At 41.8% G+C, this 26,476-nt stretch overlaps 1 protein-coding gene and 1 long non-coding RNA gene across 4 annotated transcripts in view; one reads left to right on the top strand and one right to left on the bottom strand.

Annotated features, from left to right (window-relative positions):
• Positions 1–26,476, bottom strand: part of RCAN2 (regulator of calcineurin 2) — a 145,998-nt gene that overhangs the window by 5,447 nt on the left and 114,075 nt on the right. For all 3 annotated transcript variants that reach the window (XM_029071704.2, XM_001511558.5, XM_001511523.5), the window contains 2 exons: positions 17,811–17,984; positions 16,673–16,844 (listed from right to left, as the gene is read on the bottom strand). In XM_029071704.2, coding sequence (XP_028927537.1) covers positions 16,673–16,844; positions 17,811–17,984 — 346 coding nt within the window. The remainder of the gene's footprint in view (positions 1–16,672; positions 16,845–17,810; positions 17,985–26,476) is intronic.
• Positions 11,024–12,142, top strand: LOC114814214. Its single transcript, XR_003761961.1, has 2 exons — positions 11,024–11,248; positions 11,865–12,142. It is a non-coding gene; the product is annotated as an uncharacterized LOC114814214 (long non-coding RNA).

Genomic DNA, 26,476 nt, shown 5'->3' with positions numbered 1-26,476 from the left:
TTCTTGGTCACAAGCTCCTCATGGCCAGACTGAAACCTTCCACCGTTCACAAAGGGAGATGTAAAAATGATAATAATAATAATAATTGTTTTTATTAAGTGCTTCACTATATGCCAAGAACTGCATTAGGCACTGAGGTAGATACAAGATCACCAGGTCCCCCACTTGGGGTTCATGGTCTAAGTAAGAGGGAGAACAGGGATTGAATCCCCATTTTGTAGACAAGGGAACTGAGGCATAGAGATGTGAAGCAACCTGCCCAAGGTCACCCAGGAGACAAGTGGCGGAGCCATCCTCATCACACGCCTAGCGTCTGACCCTGACACCTCTGCTCCACGCCTCGTATCTTCCCTCCCGTGGGGAAGTCCCTCCCTCATCAAATCCACCAATCCTCCAGGGAGGCCAGCTCCTCCAGGAAGTCTTCCCCAACGAAGCCCACCGCCTCTGACCTGGTCAGCCCAATCACAGTCACCCCGATCTGGCCATAAAACATAACTTCCATCAGACATTTTGGCTAGAATGTTATTAGGGAATTAATCATAATGATAATCATAATACTGATATAATAATTGTAGTATTTTTTTAAGCACCCACTTTACGACAAGCATTGCATTAAGCACTGGGGGGGATGAAAGGGAATTGAAGAACGTACACCATCTGTAGGCTGTAAGCTGCACCCTCCAAATGATGTAAAATGACGTATCCAGTCTTCCAGACTGTATGTATACTCCCTGTAAGCAGGGAACATTTCTACCAATTCTTTTAATACTACACTCTCCCGAGTTCTTAGTATAGTGTTCTGCCCAGAGTGATTAATAAATATGATTGAATGATTCATTAGTAACTATGTCCACGTCTGTCATCCCCAAGTAAAATACAAGCTCCATGTGGGCAGGGAACGTGTCTTGTCCTCTGTACTTTCCCAAGCACTTAGTATAGCACATTGCACCCTGTAGGTGTTCAATAAATACAATTATTACTATGCCTACACATTAGTCTGACAGTGTAAGTCAATTTGGTTAAGCCACGCACCTGTACTGGAAGAAACATCGAGGGCACACAACGGGCAAGTGACAGAGCTGGGATTAAAACTCCAACTCCCAGGTCCACCAATCTGTTACTGGGTGGCGTAGCGGATAGAGCCCAGGCCCGGGAGTCAGAAAGTCATGGGTTCTATTCCCAGCTCTGCCACTTGTCTGCTGTGTGACCTTGGGCAAGTTACTTCACTTTTCTGAGCCTCAGCTACAAAATGGGGATTGAGACTGTTAGCCCCTTGTGGGACAGGGACCGTGTCCAACCCAGTTTGCTTGTATCCACCTCAGTGCTTAGTACAGGAGTAAGCATTTTACAAATACCATTTTTATTATTATTATTATTACTATTAATAACCCTTGGAGTTTGCACTGTTGCTACTTGGACTGGAAGTTTTCCATGGAAAACAGGAGCATTACGCTTATAGCACAACCTACTGCACTGAGACCTAGCTGTGATTCTATTCCTTTTACCATAATTTACTTTTCATGATCCTATGGGTTTAACAGATAGTATCATTGTTTAATCTGCCCTCAGAAAGTGAGATGGACAGCAGTGTCAATCAAATGGGAATTTTCAGACTACGGGTCATGGGAAGTAGTGAGCTAGTCTGGAGGATGGAAAGCTACTTTAGAATTATGCTAATAAGGTCAGATTTCTGAGTACCGGGGATATTTTATCTCTCTGATCGCATTAACTGTGACATTTCACTGCTCTAATTTGGGAAATCTCTATTATCAAAATCCGGCGAAGTATTAAAGCTGTTGAGAGGCCAGAAACTGAAAGGAGAAATAGCTTTAGTTTGGCTGGATTGAAAACATATTTATTTTTTGGTCTCTCTTCCCTCTGGGCTTTAGCTAATTTCTCTGCCACGGGGGTTGACGTCAATGCTGCCGTCCAGCACCGGGGGCAATTGTTCACTGTCATCTGCCAGCAGATCTGCAGTCCCAGAGCACACAATGCCAGGCGCTGCCTGGTACTGTAGAGACACAGTACGACTTCTCCTCTGCTCTTAAAGGGAGATCGCACCCGTTTGAAAGTCTTATCCTCTTAATAGTATAATCTATACGCAGAGTATCTTTTTTCCTGAAAAGAAAACTAGGGTTTTCAATACAGCTAAGGCCTCCTCTAATCTGGAGGCAAATAAGGTACCCAAACATATTGTTCTCTGGAATGAAGGAAACCATTCCCACATTTAGAGCAGGTTATTTTGCCACAGCAGGGCTCTTCGGACGCATTACCTCGGCCTCTTCAGCCTACTTTCATTAAACGAGGTGATCTTTCTTTGTTTCACTGGCTTAATTCTTCAAAAATAGTTAAAATGAGCACAGTTCTGGTATTTAAACAAGATTGCTGAATGTGTAGGTAACGTGCCCTTTTAAAATTTGAAATATCTTGGGTCTCTTGGTTATGACTATTCAGTCAGTTCTCCTGTTCTATGTACTCCCCCTGTAGACTGTAAATTCGTTATGGGCAGGGAATGTGTCTGCAAATTCTGCCGGATTATAGTCTCCAAAATGCTTAGTGCGGTGCTCGCCACATAGTAAGCACTCAGTAAATACTAGCGATCGATTGATTACTTTCAATGTGCATTCTGGGTAGAACACAATGGAAATGGGGAACATTCTTCTGAAAGCATGTGTCTATCTGGATACATCGTAATGAAGTGTTGGAAGAAACAGTTTTGCTTCTGCACAGCATCCGTGTACGTACTGCGACTTTTCCTTAATGTTGGGTTCATCGAGAATGTAGGACCACATTATCAGAGAGATGAGCGCACCATCTGTTCTGATCCTGTGTGTCTGTTTTATGGTCGTCTGAGCGCTCAGTATAGTGCTCTGCACACAGTAAGTGCTCGATAAACACGATTGATGGATTGATTGATCTCCTAGCGAGCCAGGATAAGAAAGCTATTTATAGGGAAGGAGAAATGAGATTGGGACGAAGCCTAAAAATGGCATTTCACTTGTCATAAAATTTATAAATAACAATTTCCCAGGTTACATTATAACCTTAGGGTGATTGCTCATACGGAACACAAATGCGAATATAGGTTATGTAAATTCAGTCTTCCAGGTAGAGGGTAAAATAGTACCTTTTTAATAGAATCCAGAAACAGAAATAGAGAATGAGCCAGAGGAAATGAAAGAGGGGGAGAGAAAGAACACAAAAGTGAGCTGTTTGGGGGGTTTCAAAACAATCCCAACTGAGGAATGGTAGACTACTAATGTAAACCCGCCGGGAGCCCCTTGTGGGATGGAGATTGTGCCCAACTTAATTAATTTGTATCTGCCCCAGAACTTAGAATAGTGTTTGACACATAGTAAGCCCTTGATAAATACCATAAAAAAAGAGTCTCAACTATGATCCCGGGAATGTACAGATCTGTAAATCTTTACCTGGGAAATTAGTAGAATCAATTATTAAGTTCAGAACCCTTTCAAAATTAAGTTTGGAACCCTTAGAAAAACACAACGTGTTGTTGGAAAGTCAACATTGCAGTGGATGTCAGGGAGGTCAACTATCATTTTTCTGAGCATCCTTTGGCTACTGCTACAGATGGAATACTGGATCATGGGGACTATTGGTCTTGACCCAGTAATGGTGTTGGTGAGATTTTATTTGTAGTGTGCGAGTGATTAATAACCCCTCCCACAATGTGTGCATTTAAAGATTCTGTATTATGGCACTATTGCATTTTCTGCCGTTGAGAGCCTAGAGCTCTTTTGACTTCTCCCTTTGTGGGGGTTATAATATTCATTTTTAAATGCTAGATGGGACTCTTTGTTGCATTGCTTGACACACTTTTCTCATTGTGTCTTTAAAGTTGTTTTCTATCCCTCCTGTTTATATTTACCCCAATTTCCACTCAGCATAAAGTAGCTATTTGGATATTTGGCTATTGTCCAAATATCCCTAACTCGCCCCACTTATTGAAGATGCTTTGCAAAGAGAAGTGCTTAATCATCATGATAATAATAATACTGATAACAATAATAATGGCATTAAGTGCTCAGTAGATGCTGAAGCCTCGTTCTAGGTGTCAGGGTGAATTGGAGGATACAGTCCCTACCTCACACTGAGTTCATAACCTGACAGATCAGGAACCTTACCCCCATATTACAGATGTGTAAACTGAGGCTCAGAGAGATTAAGTAACTTGTCCAAGGACACACATTAGGCCAGGGCCAGAGCAGGGGGTTCTAGTCACAGGTTTAAAGCACTTAATCATCTTGCCCCCTCCTATGTCACCTCATTATTCTGCCACTACAGCTCAGCCTCCACACTTGTTCCTCTAATACTAATCTTCTCACTGTATCTCGATCTTGTCTATCTCACCACCAAGCTCTTGCCCATATCCTACCTCTGGCCTGGAATGCCCTCCCTCCTCATATCAGACAAATAATTGCTCTCCTCCACTTCAAAGTCTTTACTGAAGGCACATCCCCACCACGAAGCCTTCCCTGACTAAGCCTTCCCTCCTCTCCTCTTCTCCAACTCCCTGCTGTTTTGCCCTGACTTGCTCCCTTCATTCCTCCTTCCCTACCATCCCCATAGCACATATGTACATAGCTGTAGGTATCTGTATTTATTTATTCATTTATGTATATTAATGTCTGTCTCGCCCTCTAGACTGTGAGCTCGTTGTGGGCAGGGAATGTATCTGCTTGTTGTTATACTGTACCCTCCCAAGCGTTTGCACAAAGTAAGCCCTCGATAAATATGATTGAACGAATGAAGGTTTCCTGATTCTCAGAACGATGCTCTTTCCGCCAGTCCATAATGCTTTAATAGTCTTGGGATGATCGTGTTCCAGGATTACTGGATATTCTATCCTGCCATTTGATACTGAGTATGGCACATGGATGTATCAATGGAATTTCTTTAGAAATCAGATGCGGTGTCCTTGCATCACACCAGGTTAGTCACTGCATGACATGGTTCAATGGTCTAGGGTGTGGCCTGAGTTGTAAAATTGAGTGACAGCATTCAACCTTTTAATGGCTCAGAAAGCTGTTCGGTTGTGTGAGTTCACAGGGAGTATCCATAAGCAAGGATTCATTCTTACATAGTCAACTAATCACAGTTACTGAGTGCTTACTGTATGCAGAGCACTGTACTAAGTGCTCGGGAGAGTACACTTTAACAGAGTTGGTAGACACGCTCCCTGCCCACATTGAGCTTACAGTCTACAAATGATGCATAAGGAATTGTGTCTGCTTATCATTTTTTCATCTATACTTGCATGCATCATCAGTAATATCATTTTTGAAAATGAAGGGCAGCTATAAATGTTTTCCAGAGATTTAGGGGTGGGAAGAGTGGGGACTAATCTTTTTCAAAAGACAGTAAGACGGTCAAGAGATTCAAGGCGGTAGGTGAAAGTTCTGTCACATTTCTAACGGTCCTAAAGAATTTAAGTCAAAGTTATAGTTTTTGAACTGCAGCAGATTCTAGGTTCTAAAGATGAAATGTGGGTTTGCAGAAAAAAAAATATGGGAAGTGGATGACTTGCATTTAAAAAAAGCTACCAAATAAGTCAAGCAGCTGATGCTGCAAATTACATTTGCAAGTGATGTGAAGCAATAAGAGACAAGATTATAGGGCACACGATAACCAGAGTTAAATTCAGGTGGGTAAAATAAGAAAATATGACAATTCAGTGAGAACGGAAATAGCACTGGATTGCAAAAATATGGTAGGGAGTCATCAAACCTAAGCAGCATGAAGCAGCATGGCCTAGTGGATAAAGCACAAGCCTGGAAGTCATTCATTCGGTTTCTAATCCCCGCTCCACCACTTGTCTGCTGAGTGACCAAGGACAAATCACTTAACTTCTCTGTGCCTTAGTTACCTCACTGTAAAATGGGATTAAGACTGTGAGCCCCGTGTGGGACATAGACAGTGACTAACCTGATTAGCTTATATCTATCCCAGCATTTTGTACAGTGCCTGGCACATAGGAAGTGCTTAACAAATACCATAATTCATTCAATAGTATTTACTGAGCGCTTACTATGTGCAGAGCACTGTAGTAAGCGCTTGGAATGAACAAATCGGCAACAGATAGAGACAGTTCCTGCCCATTGACGGGCTTACGGTCTAATCGGGGGAGACAGACGGACAAAAACAATAGCAATAAATAGAATCAAGGTAAACACTAAATAATACAAAAAAAACTAAAGGAGGCTTTCATCTGGAAATCTATAATGGCTACAACTAAAATAATTTTGCATAAGTGGGTTTTAGCAAAAGAAACAAAAGGGCCAATGGAAGCAGCATGAACAATCCATTAAAAATGACAGCAGCACACTTGAGCAATTAACAGTGGCCAAGAAAGAAAACAAGTTCGAATATACAAAGCGACAATGGGAATGAGAAAAATGAGCAGAAACGGCCCAGACTGGAGAATAAAGCTATTGATAAATGGAACTGAAAAGTGGCCAAGAAAGTATTAGACACTAGGGCAGTTTTATAAATTCGAGTTAAGATTCTGAGCTCTTTGAAGTGCAGGGAACCTGTATTGCTTCGGCTGTATTCTCTCAAGCACTTTATACTGGGCTTCATGCTCAGTAATAATAATGAGAATTATAGTAATGGTATTTGTTAAGCGCTTACTATGTGCCAGGCACTGTACTAAGCGCTGGTGGGTACAAGCAAATTGGGTTGGACTCAGTCCCTGACCTATATAGGGCTCACAGTCTTCATCCCCATTTTACAGATGAGGTAACTGAAGCACAGTGAAGTGAAGTGACTTGCCCAAGTGGCCACTTGGCACAACAGACAAGTGGCAGAGCTGGGATTAGAACCCATGACCTTCTGACTCCCAGGCCTGTGCTCTATCCATTAGGCCATGCTGCAGAAGAAACTCATTCATTCATATATTCATTCGTATTTACTGAGCACTTACTGTGTGCAGAGTACTGTGATAGCTTGGGAAAGTACAACAATAAGGAGACACTCAATACCAATGACTGGTTAGAAAGTTATATGACATTCAAATAGATCATAACCTGGAAATAATACTCTGACTAGAGAGTCTTAAAATATTCCCATACAGCTTAAGCTTAAGGAAGAAGCAAAATGTAGTATTGATAAGGGTAACTGTGTAGCAATTTGGGGATTACAACCATTATTACAAGAGTGTTTAATTAAAAGTGTAAAAACTTGCCAAAGAGAGTGAAAATATCAAAGAGATCTATTAGGGGACATTGGATTGCAAGGGTAAGTTTTATACAAGCTTTGGAATTGAATTTCGTAAAGAACGCTACTTAAAGTTTTCTTCAATTGCCAGATGGTATTACAAGATCGATTAATTACATTTAAGTTCATCTTTTCAATACTTGATATACTGTTTAAGATAGGGACAGAAAATGGAAGACAATTTAGGGAAGAGATGGTTAAATTGGTTCTCTGCCTCTAATCAAACTGTTGATTTGGCAGGGCTGAAGTGCTAAGACTCTGTCTTTCCAGATCTGCAAAGCATAAATTCTGGCGTTTGAACAATGACTTCTATTTACATTATCTTGTTAATTCTACACACACCACTATGCTGAGAAAAACAAGGATCCTTTCCTTAGGGAAAAAAAAACCAAACTTGAAGAAAGACTGTGCTGACTTATCAACTTGTCTTTAGGGTACAAAGAATCTTTAACCCCAGAGGATGAGACTCCCTCGAAAGATGCTTTTCTCAATCCTCCTGGGTCCACCAAAGACAAATGCTCATGATAGAGCAGGTCAAAATGGACAGTTGAACCCCACAACCGCTCCGTCCTTTAGGGAACAACTCTGTCAAGTAGTAGCACGGTCTAGTGGATACAGCATGGGACTGGGAGTCAGAAGGTCATGGGTTCAGAGAAGCAGCGTGGCTCAGTGGAAAGAGCACGGGCTTAGGAGTCAGGGGTCATGGGTTCCAATCCCGACTCTGCCACCTGTCAGCTGTGTGACTTTGGGCAAGTCACTTAACTTCTCGGTGCCTCAGTCACCTCAGCTGCAAAATGGGGATTAATACTGTGAGGCCCATGTGGGACAACCTGATCACCTTGTATCCCCCCCAGCGCTTAGAACAGTGCTTGGCATATAGTAAGCGCTTAACAAATACCAAGATGCTAACCCTGACTCCACCACTTGTCTGCTGTGTGTCCTTGGGCAAGTCACTTAACTTCTCTGTGCCTCAGTTACCTCATCTGTCAAATGGGGATGAAGACCCTGAGCCCCGTGCGGGACAGGGACTGTGTCCAACACGATTTGCTTGTATTTACCCCAGAGCTTAGTACATTGCCTGGTACATAGTAAGTGCTTAACAAATACCATAAATATTATTATCAGTAGTAGTAATGGGAAAGTTGTCAAATGCCTTTAATGTGATTTTTCAAAGGGTAAGCAGATTAAGTCTACAATTATTGGGGAAAGGATGACTAATGATAACTGCAGTTTGTTTTGTTTTCAGTTTATAATAATAATAATGGTATTTGTTAAGCACTTATTACGTGCCAAGCACTGTATGCCCACTTACTACTCTATCATATCCTCTATGAAGTCACTCTGGACTAATTATTTTAAAAATTGGCATTTTTTTAAGCACTTATTATGTGCCAAGCACTGTACTATGCGCTGGGGTAGGTACAAGCTAATCATGTTGGACATAGTCCATGTCCCACATAAGACTTGCAATCTTTATCCTCATTTTACAGATGAGGTTACTGAGGCACAGAAAAGTCAATTAACTTGCCCAAGGTCACAGAGCAGACGAGTGGCAGAGCCAGGATAAGAACCCAGATCCTTCTGATTCCTAAGCCCATGCTCTATCCACTAGGGCCCACTGCTTCTCTAAGGCCTTTGGGCTCCAGAAATTTCCACCACCCCACATAGTTTGACAGCATCATTTTGGTAATTGTATGAGTCCTCACCTTGTCAATTCCTTTCAGATTTTAAGTCCCTTGAGGTAGGGACTCTTATCCTCACTGTCCTCAGTTACTCTCTACGAAGTCTACTATAGGATCCCATGAAGAGAAGGTGCTCAATCAATGTTTATTAGACTGACAGAAAATGAGGTCTATTCTTCTGAGGTAATAATAAATGGATGCATAATTCTAGTTCACATTAACTAGGTATGGCTGAGTGTCAAACGGAGGAACGAATCCAGGCATTTTGGAAGCAAGCTTTTACGCAAATACCAGGGAATATTTTTGCCAAGTCAAGCATACAGTGCAGTTCCCAAAATAGGGATGTTGATTTTGCTGCAATCCGGAGACCTGAACATGCATCTGGAAGTTAGGAGACGCAACCTGACTCAGAGTGATTTCTTCAGAGACTTTGAAAATATTTCAAGGTGTCCTTTTTTGCCCCACAACGACTGATTCAGTTCAGAGGGTGTCCAATAGTACCCGAAGAGATGTTCATATAAAGAGCATAACACTGCAGTACTTCAGCTTACTGAAGTGAGAGACGACGCATAGCAAACTGCTTTCTTACTTGACATCCCAGCCGAGTGGATCCAGCCACATTTCTTATTTTGTCTTCAACCTCGCAACACTAATCAAGTGTTGCAAGGTTCAAGTGTTGCAGTGCCTGGCACAGAGTAAGCACTTAGTACTATTATTATTATTATTACACAAAGCATACACATGCTTTTATATATTTTCCATCTCTACCACACTCCCTCTCTCTAATCTCCATAGAAGAATGGAGTTTGAGAGGCCGAAGAAAGCACAGAGACTCACCTCTCTCTTCCCCTCCACCCTGCCAGCTGCCATGCACCTTGCCTCTTTTGATTTATTCCTATAAAATTCTGCAACATTCATTCGCGTACCTATTCTATTAATATCCTTCTTCCCACTCAATCTATTTGTAAATCAATTTTGTCTGTTTCCCCCATTTTATTTTTTGCCTCTTTGCGGGCAGGGAGCGTGTTTTGTTTCTGTCGTACTTTCCCAAGCACTTAGTACAGCGTTTGGCACTCAATCGCTGGTATTTATCGAGTGCTTACTGGATACAGAGCACTGTACTAAGTGCTTGGGAGAGTAGAAGCAGTGTGGCTCAGTGGAAAGAGCATGAGCTTGGGAGCCAGAGGTCATGGGTTCGAATCCCGCCTCTGCCAGTTGTCAGCTGAGTGACTGTGGGCAAGTCACTTCGCTTCTCTGGGCTTCAGTTCCCTCATCTGTAAAATGGGGATTACGACTGTGAGCCTCATGTGGGACAACCTGATTACCCTGTATCTACCCCAGCGCTTAGAACAGTGCTCTGCACGTAGTAAGTGCTTAACAAATACCAACATTATTATTACATTGGGAGAGAGTAGGCAGACACATTCCCTGCCCACAATGAGCTGACAGTAGAGAGGGTATGTCTCTATTGCTGAATTGTACTTTCTAAGCGCTTAGTATAGTGCTCTGGACATAGTAAGCACTCAATAAATACGATTGGTGCGCAGAAAATAGCACTGATTGGTTGATGACTAGAGGCTGCTATCCAGCCATTAGAACTGCTTGGCTTTCCCACCCCAACCAAAGGCCTCCATAGGGTGGGCTTCTATGGCAGACACACTGCCAAACTGAAAAGAAAAAAATATCCACTGTAAATAATCCACAACACGCTTTGTTTAAGAAACTGTGTGCCATCCTTGGGTGGGTCGGCCGGGAAGCGGGATGGGGTGAGAGGGGCTGACGGTTCAGTTTACTTTCCGCCTGAGAGAAACTTTCTCTCTGTGGCAGCAGCAGCGACTCCCGCAGCTGGGAGCTAGGTGGGCAGGGGAATGGCTGACTTGCGGAGACCGGAGAAGCAGTCTGGCCTCGTGGTAAGAGCACGAGCCTGGGAGTCAGAAGACCCGGGTTCTAATCGCTGCTCTACCACTTGCCTGCTGCATGACCTTGGCCAAGTCACTTCACTTCTCTGAGCCTAAATTCCCTCAGCTGTAAAACGGGATTCAGTCCCTGTTCTCCTTCCTACTGAGACTGTGAGTCCTTGGTGGGACTTGATGGTCTTGTATTTACCCCAGTTCTTGGCACAGAGTAAGCACTTAACAAATACTGTTATTATTATTATTCCTGCTGCAGCACACAAACACCCTGTCAGAGGACCATAGATGACCTGCATATTCTACATGTCTGTCACACGGCATCTTTTATGGAACCAACTTCTTACCTTTGAGCCACAAGTGGGCCAGAGACTGTGTCTGATCTAATGACCGTATATCTACCCCAGCGCTGAGCTCACGGTAAGTGCTTAACCAATGCCATCATTATTAACAGAGAAAGTAACTTGGTGGTGTAAATGGAAAATTATCGACCTGGGTACAAGTCCTAAAATTTGGAATTTAACAAAAAAGCTTTTGAAGGGAAAACTCTATAAGGCTTTACTCTATTAATATTTTAATAAAACACTGATATTTTCATTTGCATTTAATTCAATTCTTTTAGAAAAACATGGTTAGAATTCGGTATTAGTCACTCAAAAGAATGGTATTCCTTTCACTTAACATTCTGTTCACATGAACCTATCTGAATGAATTCATCTCAAAACCCACTAGCTTCTAAGTCCAGAAAGCTCAATGTTTTTCCATGGGTAAAGGAACAGCTGAAATCTAGCTTTCCCAAACTGTAAAATATGTCTTCGATGCCAATCAAAAAATACCATCAACCTTTCCTTCGGTAGGACGTGCTTTGATAGAAGACTCTTTCTTTCAAATGAAATGCTAAATATAGCAGGTACACACAATGAAATCTGCAACACAGTTCAAAAGCATCTCTGCAGTTAACTAAAATTGATCTCACTAACAAGGAGGGCTTAAAATAGAAGGAAAAAAGAATGACTTTTCATATTGCTCCCCGCAGGCTCTTTAAGTGACAATGAACATGACCTTCGTGCCGAGCTATCCCAGAGAGCAGAATAATGAGTGATAGTTCACATTCCACTGCTTCAGAACGGGGATTGATTCACTACTCAGTTAGCAAGAGGATTCATCTAAATGTTATGATTTGTAATGTTGCAACAGGGAATCAATACAATTTTTAAAAAAATTGTTTAGGAATTTCTTTGTAATTTTGTGTCTTTAGAGAAAATGGTATTACTATTTCTGGAATTGGAGGATTCCATTAAAAAAAATGAAAAGGCCTGATTACTCCTTATGGTTGTAGAACCCTATCCTGTTTCTCTGTGTGTGTCCAATCTGATCTTAAATGATTCAAAATGAGAAAGCTTTCACAAATTCACCATAGACTCCAAGGCAGTAAACTCGTATTTAAACAAACTGCAGGTGACCCTAAACTTTCATTTGCTATCTGAAAATCTGTTACATTGAAATCAGCTCAGTTTAGTTTCGGGATACAAAAATCCAAACACGCTTTTCAAGTGAAATCAACGGATGTCTGTAAGAAATCTTCAAGTTCTGACCGAAGCAACCTGTTTCTTCATTCTGGGGTTGTGTCTCAACCATCATCATCATTATCATCAATGGTATTTACTGAGCATGCACTATGTGCAGAGCACTGCACTCAGCACTTGGGAGGGTATAAGTCAACATATTTGGTACACATGTATCTGGCCTAAAAGCTTACAGTTTAGAGGAGGAGACTGACCTTCATAAACATATATAATTCATAATATATGATTTATAGATCTTTACATAAATGTTGAGGGGTTGAAGGTGAGATGAATATCAGATACTCAAAGGTCTCAGATCCTCAAGAGGCATTTCATTGATTTTGGGACCACCCCAGACTGTAATTGAGGTTGAAAGCGTGAACTCTAGGTCCTTCAGAACCTTGGGCTTGTCTCCAGATCAAAGCCATTCACAACTGTGACGCCATCAGCAACTCAATTATCAAATTGAAAATCACAGTCCAAAGAGAATGGCCCATTTTGACTCCATTCATTAAGCAACTGCCCAACTGTCTTCCTGCTCTTTGCATCGTTCTGAGTGATTACTTTTTTATGTTGCAGTGTCTTTACCATAGAGAGAAAGGGGCTGGGTAGGTTCTGTAAACTGTGGGTCTTCCGATTTTTCCTATCCCACTCCTGAACTCCTCTCCTCTGCCATCTACTTCCTCTGGGGGGGTGGACTTCATTAACACGCTCTCAAATATTCTTCCCAATTCCCAGGTTTCCCAAATGTAGCTGTTACCTTTGGAATTTCTTGACAGCTAATGCCATCCCACTATTTAGTTTTATCACCTGGTGCCTTCCAACATAACGCAGATCCGTCTTTAGCTGTGCCTTTTTAAGCATCCGTAGCCTTTTCCATCTTTTCTTAGTCACCAGCTGTACCGATATAGCTCTCTTAATCATTTTTCCTAAGCCAAAACTTCCATTCAGCTAATCATTTGTGTAGTTCGTCTCTGGCCTCCCTCCAATCTGTCTATGTATTTCTGGAACTGAAATATCGGTTGACTAAAATTGAATGAATTACAATATGCTACTGAAATTATGTTGCCAATCAAATGATAAAAGTAGCACTTCAGTAGATCATGTTAAAAATAGATAAGACTAAGTAAGAATTCCTTTTTAAAGAGCCAATGATTTATTTGAGTTCAGTGCTTATGAAATGAGAGTTAGAACAGCAGCAACAGGGTAAGCTGGCTCCATTGAAGAAACTATCTTAAAGGAAGAAGGAAGAATTTTGCCTTGTTGTTCCAATCCTTCATTGGCATCTTTTGAAATCATATCAGAGGTGCCAAAGCCATCTTTCTGCCATCAACTAAGAGGAACGCTTAGCATGGCCTAGTGTGGAGCAGTATGGTTTAGTGGAAAGAGCCTGGCTCCAGGAGGCAGGGGACCTGGGTTCTGATCCTAGCTCTTCCATTTGCCTGCTGTGTGACTTTGGGCAAGTCACTTAATGTCGCCGTGCCTCCATTTCCTCATTTGTAAAATAAAGATTCAATTACTTAGAACATGAATACCATATGGGACAGGGGAATGTGCTCAATTTGATTAACTTGTATCTACCCCAGCGCTTGAATAGTGCCTGACACATAGTAAGTGCTTAACAGATACAATAATAATAATAATGCTAAAACACCAGAACAGAGAATACCTCTCTCTCTGCCTCTTTCCACCTCAGGGTACAGGCAGATGGGGTATAAGCATTGGGGTAATAACCCAGCAGTCCAGAAACCACTTTGGTCATTATTTTTCAAAGTTCCCAGAGCATAAGAAGGCCAAACCTAGGGCTATTGGCTACTTTGGGAAGCAGTTCATGTGTTTTTGTATGTGTGGCTTTTTTATGATATTCATTAAGTGCTAACTATGTGCTAAGGGACTGTACTAAGCACTGGAGTAGATACAAGCTAATCAAGTTGGACACAGTCCCTGTCTCACATGGGGCTCAAAGTCTTAATCCCCATTTTGCTGTTGAGGAAACTAAGGCACACAGAAGTGAAGTGCCCAAGGTCACACTGCAGACAGGTGGCGGAGCCAGGATTAGAACCCAGGTCCTTCTGTATCCATTAGACCATGCTGCTTCTCTAAAACACTTTGTTTCTCAGAGCATTGTGGCCCCCCTCGCTGTTAAACCAATGAAAACGGGACAGATGTGTTCTAATAGGACATGGAGAATATTCCTGGATTGAGGAGGAGGGATGATAAGGCGACACGAGGGCTGAGCTGACATGTTCTGTCAGCCATTGCTGGGATTGAGAGAGAACCAGTAGAGCAAACACTTTTGGTGAACTTAATACATTCTCAATTTTTTTCATAGAACCAGGAAGTTCATACAGTACTCATAATCCAAACAATTTAACAGTATGGCACAGTTCCATTTGACTGGAAAGGCACTGCATAATAATAATAATAAAATTAAGCACTTATTAAGCGTTATGCCAAGCACTGTACTAACACTGGGGTAGATACAAGCGCTGGGGTAGATAGAAGATAATGAGGTCCCATATGGGGCTCGCAGTCTAAGAAAGAGGGAGAACAGGGACTAAATCCCCATTTTGCAGATGAGGGAATTGAGGTGCACAGAGAAGTTAAGTGATTTTCCCAAGGTCACATAGCAGATAAGCAGCAGAGTCAGGATTAGAACCCAGGTCCTCTGGTTCCCATGTCCATGCTTTATCCGCCAGGCCATGCCTCTTCACTGTTGTGGTAGATCACAACTACAAGAAGAATTCACTTGCACCAGCTTTAAATGGGCCAGAAAATGAATTCCTCTACAATTCTCAACACGCTCCTGTCCCGTTATTCAAATGTGTTATTTTTCTAATGTCTCCCTTCTAGGACATTTCATTCCCTGATATTTTGGGACCTGCTATTCGTTGAAACACAAGCCAGTGAAATTCAAAACTACAAAACCAAAACAAAAAAACATAGGACTATACACAGCTTCTCACTGACAATCTCTCTACTGAGCTTATTTACTAAAAAAACCCCTCACCCTCAAAATGGTGAGTTCAGATATTATAACGACCTCATTGAGAGCCATTTTAGAAGCCTACTTATGTAGCTGAAGATCCTCTAAAAATAAGAGGCTTATTTGGGGTTTGAGATTTCAATCAATCGATCGTATTTGTTGAGGACTTACTGTGTACTAAGTGTTTGGGAGAGTAGAGTTTAAAAGAGTTGGTAAACACGATCCCTGACAAGGAGTTTACAAGCTTAAAGGGGAGACAGAAAAGAAAAAAAATCTGGATATGTACAGGAGTGCTGTGGGGCAGAATTCTGGGATATAAACCTCCGGTCACAAACCTCTTCTCACAATCAATCAATGGTATTTACTGACCACTTAACTGTACGCAGAGCACAGTTCTAAGCACTTGGGAGTAAACAGTGTAGATTCACTTCTAGTGACTGCTGATTCATCAAATCATTCCTACTCATAATTTTATAATGGTAACCTTGTTACAGTCCATTACCGGTGTTTTCAGTTTTGCTGCTAAGAAATAACTTTCACATAGCTCAGATTGATTCAGCATCCTTCTCAGACCTTTGCTAGATACAGCAGCATGAAGTACCATAAATCTAGGGCAGATGTGACAAATGCAAACCATGACTCATCCTGATGCTTGAATCCAGATTCAGCATTTTCACCTCTACATCCTTTCTCCTTTTATACTCGAAGCAATAAATCCATTAGAAATAGAGAAGCAGCATATCCTAATGGTTGGAGCTTGGGCCTGGGAACCCAAGGGACCTGGGTTTTAATGCCGGCTCCGCCACTTCTCTGCTTTGCGACCTCGGGCAAGTCACTTCACTTCTCTGTGCCTCCGTTCCCTCATCTGTAATATGTGTCAAGCTTTTATCTCCCCCAGTGCTTAGTACAGTGGCTGGCACATAGTAAGCTCTTAACAAATTCTATTAAAAAAAAATAATGCAGCGACTATGAAACCTTGTTAGGAGATTGGGGTAAGGAATGAAAATGCAGCTGCAGTCAATCAGTCGATGGTATTTACTGACCACTTAACTGTGTGCAGAGGACTGTACTGAGCATTCGGGAGAGGACGAAACAATAACATAACGGACACATTCCCTACCCACGATGAGTTGCAGTGTTTCACCCTCTGTGTCACGTGGTCCATTTCCCTTAGTTTTACGGGATGCTGAAAGCAATAACCCGATCATTCATTCAACCGTATTTACTGAGTGCTTACAGTGTGCAAAGAACTGTACTAAGCGCTTGGGGAAGAAAAGGGGCGGCGGAGCCTACCTGGCCCTAGTTTGGCCACAGCGTACAGGAGGTCGTAGTTGATAACTGGAGTGGCATCGTCGATGGGCTGCCAGCCTACGGGGGGAGACGCTGGAGGTGAGATGAGGAACTGTTTCGCCGGCTGCGGAGGAGCCAAGTGAAGTTTGTCTCCATCGGAGTCAGACGTCTGAACCTTTCGGAGCAGAAGCACAGACAGGGGGCTCATTTCAGTTCAGAATATTTTTTGTAATTTGCAGCTGGAATGTGCCCTCTGGTCCAAACCCGATGAATATGGCGGTCCTTGGGCTATCAAGCAATCGATCGTATTTGTTGAGTGCTTACGATGAACAGAACGCTGTACTACGCGCTTGGGAGAAGTAGCGAGGCTTAGTGACTGGGGCACGGGCCTGGGAGTCAGAAAGACCTGAGTTCTAATCCCGGCTCTGCCACGTGTGACCTTGAGCAAGTCACTTCACTTCTCTGGGCCTTAGTTACCTCATCTGTAAACTGGGGATGAAGACTGTGAGCCCCACGAGGGACAGCGACTGTGTCCAGCCTGATTAACTTGTATCTACCCCCGTGTTTAGAACAGTGCTTGGCATATAGTAAGCCAAGTGAGGTACTTGCTTAACAGGTACCATAATTATTATTGTACAATCAAGAAGCGAACATATCAGGAGACTAACCTCTAATGGTCTGTGCCCTGGATTTCCTGAGCTGTCTCTCCCTCTAGAATGTAAGCATCTTGTGGGCAGGCAATGTGTCTACTAACTCTGCTCTCCCAAGCGCTCAATACAATGCTCTGCACACAGTAAGGGTTCAATAAATAGTCTTTGTTTGATTGACTGATCTTATTGCTGGCATTCCTGAAGGTAGCAAGATAGACAGGGCGTGGAAGAGGGTCCTCACAGGGGAAGATTCCCCCCACCCCCGCACTTTGAGCTGCCACTGCTGTTGAGACATAGCACACTGGCAAACACAGAATTGTAATCGGTGAATTTTGCATTTTATTCTTGACCCTGTCACAATGGAAAAAACATTCTGACCTTTTCTCAGTGAAACACAAACATTTTAAAATAATGAAGGGCTCTGGGAAGACTAAATCATGATAATGGAATTAAGCAAATACCTTTCAAATTCAAAAAAGAAACATAGTTACCTGGGCAAAGTACAGCTTTAACTTTTTCCCTCTGAACTGTGTTTCATGAAGCTCTATTCTGGCCCGAGCTGCAGATTTAGGATTACTGAAGTTTATGCGCACACGTCTAAAGCTCTTGAATAGCTGAAATGTCACGCAATCATCATAAGTTCGGAACAGTCCCTCAAATTTCTCCTGAAAGAAGAAACGGGGAACTCTTTTAGTCTTTGAACAGCTGTGATGCCATATACAACAATACAATTTAAGCCTTTGATTATTTAAGTATTAATAATACATCCTTTCCTAAAGTATTCAACCAGTTGTAAATTCTGTTTCAGAAAAATCACATAGTCCAACAGTTCAGGTAATTGAGTTGTAAGAGGATTTTATATGCCATTTTTACAAAGATCATTTTTTCTTTTTACCTTTACCGCAGGAGTTAGGTTACAACAGAGAGAAGCAGCATGACATAGTAAGAGAAGCAGCGTGGTCTAGTGGAAAGGGCACAGGCCTGGGAGTCAGAGGACCTGGGTTCTAATCCTGCCTCTGACACTTGTCTATTGTGTGTCATTTAACTTCTCTGTGCCTGTCACCTCATCTGTAAAGGGGGGATTAAGACTGTGAACACTGTGTGGGACAGGAACAACGTTCAACCTGATTATCTTGTACCTCTACCCAGGGCTGAGTACAGTGTCTGGTTTTAGTAAGTGCTTAACAACTACCAAAAAAAAGGAAGACATTCCTAGCTCAAGAAGTTGCTGAAGGATGACCTTCAAAAATAGAACTCAGCTGCCATTTTAATAAACCAAGTGTGACAGATGAATATGGAGACAAGGAGTTTGGGGGATCAATCAGTGGTGTTTATTGAGCTCTTACTGCGTGCAGAGCACTGCACTGAGCACTTGGGAGAGTAAAATGCTATATAATTGGTAGACAGGATCCCTGCAACAGGAGTTTATAGTCTAGTGGATAAGAGTAGGAGTATAACTATCTTTAGCAGAGAGAGAGAGAGAAAAATAATAAGTGTTTTGTTAAAAGAGGTGAGCTGAAAGAATGCACTGAATAAAACCAGAATAAGGGTGAGTGGGTTCGCTTTCACAATGATCTAAACTCTGTACTGTCACATTTACTGAATGGATAGGCCAAATGGCCAGAAGCCAATAGAAGTATCATCTTAAGAAGGAGAAGCAGCATGGCCTAGTGCCTAGACTATGAGTCTGGGAGTCAGAAGGACCTGGGTTCTAATCCCGGATCCACCACTTGTCTGCTTTGTGTCTTTGGGCAAATCACTTGGCTTCTCTGTGCCTCAGATACCTCATCTGTAAAATGGGGATTAAGACCATGAGCCCCATATGGGATATGGAATGTATCCAACCTGGTCACCTTATAACTTCCCCAGCACTTAGAATAGTGTCTGGTACATAATAAACACTTAACAAACACCATAAAGAGAGAGACAGAGAGAGATCTATGCCTAGGAAAATAGTCCATTCTGGCTAGCGAATTTGAAAAGTCTTAGTGTGTCTGCACCCTGTGGGAAGAGACTGAAGAATGACTTTTAATTTCCTGGAAAACCACTCTCACTTTGCAATCTGGTCTTTGAGGAATTTGTGAGTTCATTAGATTTACCAAGCAACTTTTCCATGCTTAACAGAGTTATTCAGCTGGTAACTCAGACAAATGGAAAACACTCCAAAAATGACATATTCTGAATATTTAAAAACAAATCAGAAAAGTCAGGAAATCTTCAACAACTCTGACATAAATCCTAGCCTCTGAATTGCTATTTATTAATAGGAACTAATTTTTTTTTTTGCAAAATAGACCAGTAATTGCATTTATTAGGTGCAGAGCACTTAGGAGTTAGTTGTGTCTACAACTGAGTTAGTAGACACATTCCCTGCTCACAAGGAGCATAGAGTCTAGTAAAATAAATTATAGATGGAAATAAATTATGGCTGGAAAGAACAAAATTAAAAATAAATCTCAATTATCGGCACCTTCCCGTAATGTTAAAAAAATGCATTGCCACATTCCAATCCCAAGATATTTATATAACGCTAATTTCCATAGAAACTAGACACTTAGATTTGAATCTAACAGACCTCAAATGCTTTGAGAACAATTCAAGTTGTGACCATGGTTATGGGCTAGCGTGGTTCAATAGAACAGTGCTCAGTGCTTGGAACAGTGCTCGGGACATAGTAAGTGCTTAACAAATACCATAAAAAAAAAGAGGAAACACTCCAATCCATGCAACTTTTCACCAAAACTTTCCTTTCAAAGCATCTGAAACACATAAATAGTCTCTTGAGTCACCCTCAATCAAGTTCACACTTTAACAGCTTAGTTAAGGTCTTGAGATCTGTTTCCAACATTCATCCCTTTGGGAAGGCCTGAACTGATCTAAGCGAGAACATGTTTTCAGCGTTATTTATACTGACCAAGTTTTCCATTAAAGGATCAGCCCCTTGCTACATTCTAAGGTCCTTCCTTCCCAACATTTCCTTCTCTAGGTACTCTTTGGAACTTTAATCACGGCTCATAGTTTTTTAGATTTGAACAATGTTTTAGTAATAATAAGATAAAAATGAACATTCAATATCTTCAAAATATAGACATTTCATTCCTAATTAGTACTCAAATTTAATTAAAAATCTGAGTTGGGGGAGGGAAGGAAGGGAGAGGGGGGATCAGAAGAGAAAAAAGGGACAGAGGGATAGGTGGGATGAGAAAGGAAGAAGAGGAAAGGAGAGAGGGGAGTAGGGAAAGAGAAAGGGAAAGAGGGAGAGCAGGGAAGGAGGGTGAGTTGGAAAAGGAGAGAAAGGGCAAAGGGAGACAGAGGAAAGATAGAGATGGAAAGAGGGAGAATATGGAAAAGGGGGGAGAGGGAAGAAGAGAGATCATGAAAAGAGGGAAAGAGAAAAAGAGGGAGCCAGGGAAAGGGGGAGGAGAGGAAAAGGGGAAAAAGATAGAGAGCACATCGGGCAAATAGGAGTCAGAGAAGAAATAAGGAAAAAAAGGGTAGGGGGAGGACAAGGCATGGAACAAGAAAAAGCCCCGTGTTTAGCTCACAACACACTCATTTGTGACATAAGTATTACAGCTCACTGATGTAGAATAATCCCCATGTGAGACCTCGTGATTCCTATGCCTACATTCTAAGGAAGAACCATACTGAGCAACATAATTTTTACAGGGTAGATGTCCTAGCATATAGTCAGAGATAGCCAAAGTCAAAGCAGTCTGCCTTGAAAGGGTTTGGAGCAATTTCAATAGCAAAAAGGAACAAAACCTCCAGAGCAGCTTGAAGTTTCAGAATGTTTTCCTCTGCCAGCCTCAAGTGTGTTTTTCCTAGGTGAGGCACCAATTAGGCTTATTTGCATCCAGTACACTGTTTTAACCAGGTACTGAGACAAATGGACAAATCTTCCCATTTAGGGGGACTTAGTCCTGAAGCTCAAAGAGCCCAACTCTATGGGACCCAAATGAGTGACCAAGTGGAACGCAAGAAGGAATCCCCTGGGGAAATATCCCTCAGGGCATACGTCATTCATGGCCTTAACTCCTCTCTTCCTCTTCTTCACTTGGGACAGCTCATTTTCACATTTCACAATTTAAATAGACTACTTAGACTGTGAGCCCCAAGTGGGACAGGGACTTTGTCTGGCCTGATTTAACTGGTATCTACCCCAGAGCTTAGAACAGTATTTGACACTTAGTAGGTGTTTAACAAGTACCATATTAATACAATAATAATAATGATAAAAAGAAGAATATTGAACTTTCATCTCAGATGTTCCAAGTTCTTCTGAAGTTAAACAATACACCCTAACCTAACAATTCACTTGAGTCTATGAGGAAACTTGATCTTTTTTTTCCAATCGTACCAGAAAATTGAACACGGCAAGTGTGAAAACATGTTGCTAGATGTCTTTTTACTTTAACAGCATCAAATTGAACGTGTAAAAATGTGGGAAATCAATGGGATCTGAAGTAAAAGCACTGAGAACCAAATCCCAAATCTGGTATTTTCCTACCCCTTTAAAAGCATTTGCCACACAATAATTAATAATTATGGTACTTTTTAAGCACCTACTATGTACCAAGCATTGTTCCAAGCTCTGGGGTAGAGAGACATTAACCAGGTTGGACACAGTTCCTACCCCACAGGGGGCTTCCAGTCTTAATTCCCATTTTCCAGATGAGGTAACTGAGGCCCAGAGAAGTTAGGTGACTTGCCCAAGGTCATACAGCAGACATGTGGCAGAGCTGGGGTTAGAACCCAAACCCTTCTGACTCCCAGGCCTGTGCTCTACCCACTAAGCCACGCTGCTTCTCCAAGCAGCATTCCAGGGGGCTTCAGCTATATCTCAAGACTCCTAAAAATAACTGAGGCAATTGTTATGCATTTACTATGTGCCAAGCACTGTACTAAGCACTGGTACGGATATGATTTAATCGGTTAGTTGGGGAGCAGCGCGGCCTAAGGATAGAGCATAGGCTTGGGAGTCAGAAGGACCTAGGTTCTAATCCTGACTCCACCACTTGTCTGTTGTGTGACTCTGGGCAAGTCTCTGTGTGTAAGTTACCTCATCTGGAAAATGGAGATTAAGACCGTTAGTCCCATGTGTGTCCAACCTTGTATCTACCACCGTGCTTAGTACTATGCCCGGAATATAGTAAACGCTTAACATAGACCATAAAAAAAAAAGTCAGGCATGACTTTGAGACAGATGAAGTATTTGCAGGGATGATCAAGTCACTAAGCTGGTGATTTACACCTATTAGCAGCTTGCTGCAAACCCGCTGATGTTTCTTTCAGTCTTGGGCCAAGTTAAAATTACCCCCAGAAGGCGGTCATAGCCAAACCAGTTTTGCTGACAGTTTTTCAGATGAGCAGACTGGGCATCAAACAGATGCTGCAAAAATTTCAGCTCAGGGATAAGACTGAGAACAGAAATCCAAATTCCTAGAGGCTCATTCCTCTGATTTACCCAGGAGTTCTCCTCTAGTCGGTAAGCTCATTATGGGCAGGGAACCTGTCTTCCAACTGTATTTTATTGTACTCTCCCAAGTGCTTAGTACAGCACTCTGCATATAGTAAGCACTCAATAAATACCACTGATGATGATGAGTAAATCCTCCTTCTTTTACCAGCTACAGCGCTCTACACATTCCATGGCATTTGAGAATACGTCAAAGATGAATGCCTACTTACTCCTGGAAGGAACCAGCCCTCGCTCTTCTAAAAAAGAAATGTAAATTGTGGCTATATTTTTTTCTATGCTCAATCACAGGGTGTGAAATGGAATTGACAATTCTCCGGACCATATTAAATCATTCCGTTGGTGGTGCTGGGGGAACAATTTATTTAATCTTGAAGGAGTCTTTGGTTTCCAGATGAGTGGAGCCTGCAAGTGCGTCATTTTGTGAGGTAAACGGGGATGTGATCTGGGTGAAAACAGAAAAGGCGACAAAACGGCACTTTCCGACCCTGACATTCTTTGCCGTTCCTGGAAATCGGAATGCGTGTTTCATTAAGTGCTTGAACAGATACTAATAGACCCTGGAGCTGAATTGTTTATTGGAAGTGGAGCAAGAGTGCATTGCAGCTTGGTCAGAGTCTGCCTAGGGGACAAAGAAGAAATGCAGCTTGGTTCGGGTAAATGGGAATGATTTAGGATAGTGAGAAAAAGACAAATCCATTTTATTTGTCTCCTTCAAAATTGTTTTAGAGTTCTATTTTCAAGATGAAAGTGTTCCATTCCTGTCAGCACCACCATTTCCAAACATATTGGGCCCTAATTTTCTATTTTGTCATTTATACTGACCTGGTCTTTCAAAGGGTAAATTTTTTGTTGGCACAAAATGTTCTACAGTAGGTGGGATACCACTTCGAGAGTATCAGGGAACTATTTAGCAATGATCTCTTCCTAAACACATAATGTATTCCTGGGACTTTAAAGGAGCTACTTTTTTTTTTTTTTTTTACTAGAGTGAACACTTTTTTTCTCACAGAGCTGTTTATCCACACAGGACCATTATTATAATTTAATGGGTTTGATTTTTCCGTAAAATGTGTAATTTTAACACAGTAGGGTTGCGTAGAATAAGTGTAGTAACACACAAATCACTAATCCATTCTAATTCATGGCAAGGGTTGCCTCAGGAACCTGATTTTACTTACTTTTCAATCAGTCAATCAATCAATCAATAGTGCTTACTGAGTGCTGACTTTTTGTTCAAAAACACTGTACTAGGCTCTAGGAAAATACAATTGAATTAGCAGACCTGATCCCTTCCTTCATGGGCCTTACACACTAACAGGGGAGAGACACTAAAATAAACTGCAGGTAGAAGGAAACAATAGAGCATAAAAATATGTACTTAGGTAGAAGTAACGTGGCCTAGTGGATACAGCACAGACCTGGGAATCAGAAGGACCTGGACACTAATCCCAGCTCCATCGCATGTCTGCTTTATGACCTTGGGCAAGTCACTTCACTTCTCTGTGCCTCAGTTACCTCATCTGTAAAATACGGATTAAAAGTGTGAGCCCTGTGTGGGACAGGGACTGTGTCTTCCTGAGTAACTTCTATCCCAGCATGTAGAACAGTGCTTGGATGTAGTAAACACTTAACATGGACCGAATTATGAGGATGGAAGTGGGGAGGGAGTATACAAATGTTTAAAAGGTGCAGACATGCTGTAGTGGCAATTTGGGATGGCTACAGGGATAGAGACTAAGAACTGAATCAATGAAGAATCACACTCAATATGTGCTAAATTCTCCATATGAAACACTTACTTCCTTTAAATATATTCATAAAATCGTAGAGTGAGAAGAATGGAAGACATCTTCTATTCCGTTCCACTGGGAAGCAGTATGACTCAATGGAAAGAGCATAGGCTCGGGAGTCAGAAGATTTGGGTTGTAAACCGGGCTCTGCCAGTTGCCCGATGGGTGACCTTGGGCTGGTCACTTAACTTCTCTGTGTCTCAATTTCCTCATCTGTAAATGGGGATTAGACACCTGTTCTCTTTCCCCCTTAGATTGTGAGCCCCATGTGGGACAAGGACGTGATCTGAATATCTTTTATCTACCTCGGCACTGAGGCTCATAGTATGAACTGAACAAATATTATTATCATTATTAGTAGTATTATTGTTATTATCTTGAAAGATCATTTAGTTAATCCAGGGAGAATCTTCTGCTTTAGGATCCAGCTGTTAGAGGACTGGAAAGGGTAGTAACAATTGCTTATTCGGACAGTTCCAAAATTTGTGGCTAAGACGGAAGTAGCAACTACATGGCTACAGGACGCAGAAGCAGCACTGCCTAGTGGAAACAGCACAGGCCTGGGAGTCAGAGGGCCAGGGTTCTTATCCTGACTCTGCTACCTTTCTGCTGTGAGACCTTGGGCAAATCACTTCTCTGTGCCTCAGTTACCTCATCTGTAATGTGAGGATTAAGACTGTGACCTCTATGTGTGAAAGGGACTATGTGTAACCTGATTACCTTGTATCTCCTCCAGTGCTAAATACAGTGGCTGGTACATAGTAAATGCTTAACAAATACCATAAAATGAAAGTTCACAAAAATAAGGAAATTACAGAGGAATTTTTATGGCAATCCTGGCTAGATGAACTGCTCAGCACCTATGATTCTGGCCTTCTTCTTGAAGCAGTTACATACTCCTCTTGAAGGACCTAATTAGTAGGATGGAAATGGGGAGGGAGTATACAAATGTTGAAAAGGTGCAGACATGCTATAGTGGCCATTAGGGGTGTATGTAGGATGGAGAATAAGAGCCAAACTTAACTTCATCATTCAAACTAAACTAAACTTCATCATTCCAATCGACAACATTTACTGTGACAGGACACTGTTTTAAGCTCTTGAGAACCTCCAGCAGAGGTAAAAGACACGCTCCTGCCCTTGTTAAATTTATAGCCCGCAGGGCTGCCATGATGTAATCTATTCTTCCACCTTTCAGTTGTGCAAGAGTTATTTTTCTGCAGAAGCACAAATGAATGAATGGAATTCTTTTACTCTTTTAATGGGGAAGTTATAAACTACTGAGTGACTAGTGTGAATGAAACAATGATGAAGTGACTGTGTAGACTGTAAAGTCCCTGACGAGAGGGAGCACATCTTTTATCTTAATTATACTCTTCCCCGAGAAGCAACGTGGCCTAGTGGATAGAACACAAGCCCAGGAGTCAGAAGGACCTTGGTTCTAATCCTGGCTCTACCACGTCTCTGCTGTGTGACCCTGGGCAAGTTACTTCACTTTCTCTGTGCCTCAGTTACCTCATCAGTAATGGGGATTAAGGCTGTGAGCCTCATGTGGGACAGGGACTGTGTCCAACCTGATTTGCTTGTATCTACCCCAGCCCTTACTACGGTGCCTGTTACATAGTAAGGGCTTAACGAATACCATAAAAAAGCAAAACAAAACCAAAACCTAGTACAGTTTCTCTGCACACAGTAGGAGCTCAGTAAATGCTGCTGCTGATGCATATATCCATTTACACATGTACAATAACAGACCTGGAAAATGGTCAATGTAATGGAAAAGGAAAACTAAATTCATTCTAGAATTCTAGGCATTTCGTGATAAAGACTTCCCCAGTAAATCTTAAACACTAAGACAATCGCAGAAGAGGGTCACTCGAGTTTC

Source organism: Ornithorhynchus anatinus, chromosome 9 (assembly GCF_004115215.2).
Source record: "Ornithorhynchus anatinus isolate Pmale09 chromosome 9, mOrnAna1.pri.v4, whole genome shotgun sequence".
Classification (NCBI taxonomy): Eukaryota; Metazoa; Chordata; class Mammalia; order Monotremata; family Ornithorhynchidae; genus Ornithorhynchus; species Ornithorhynchus anatinus.
This window is presented reverse-complemented; position numbering and strand designations above follow the sequence as displayed.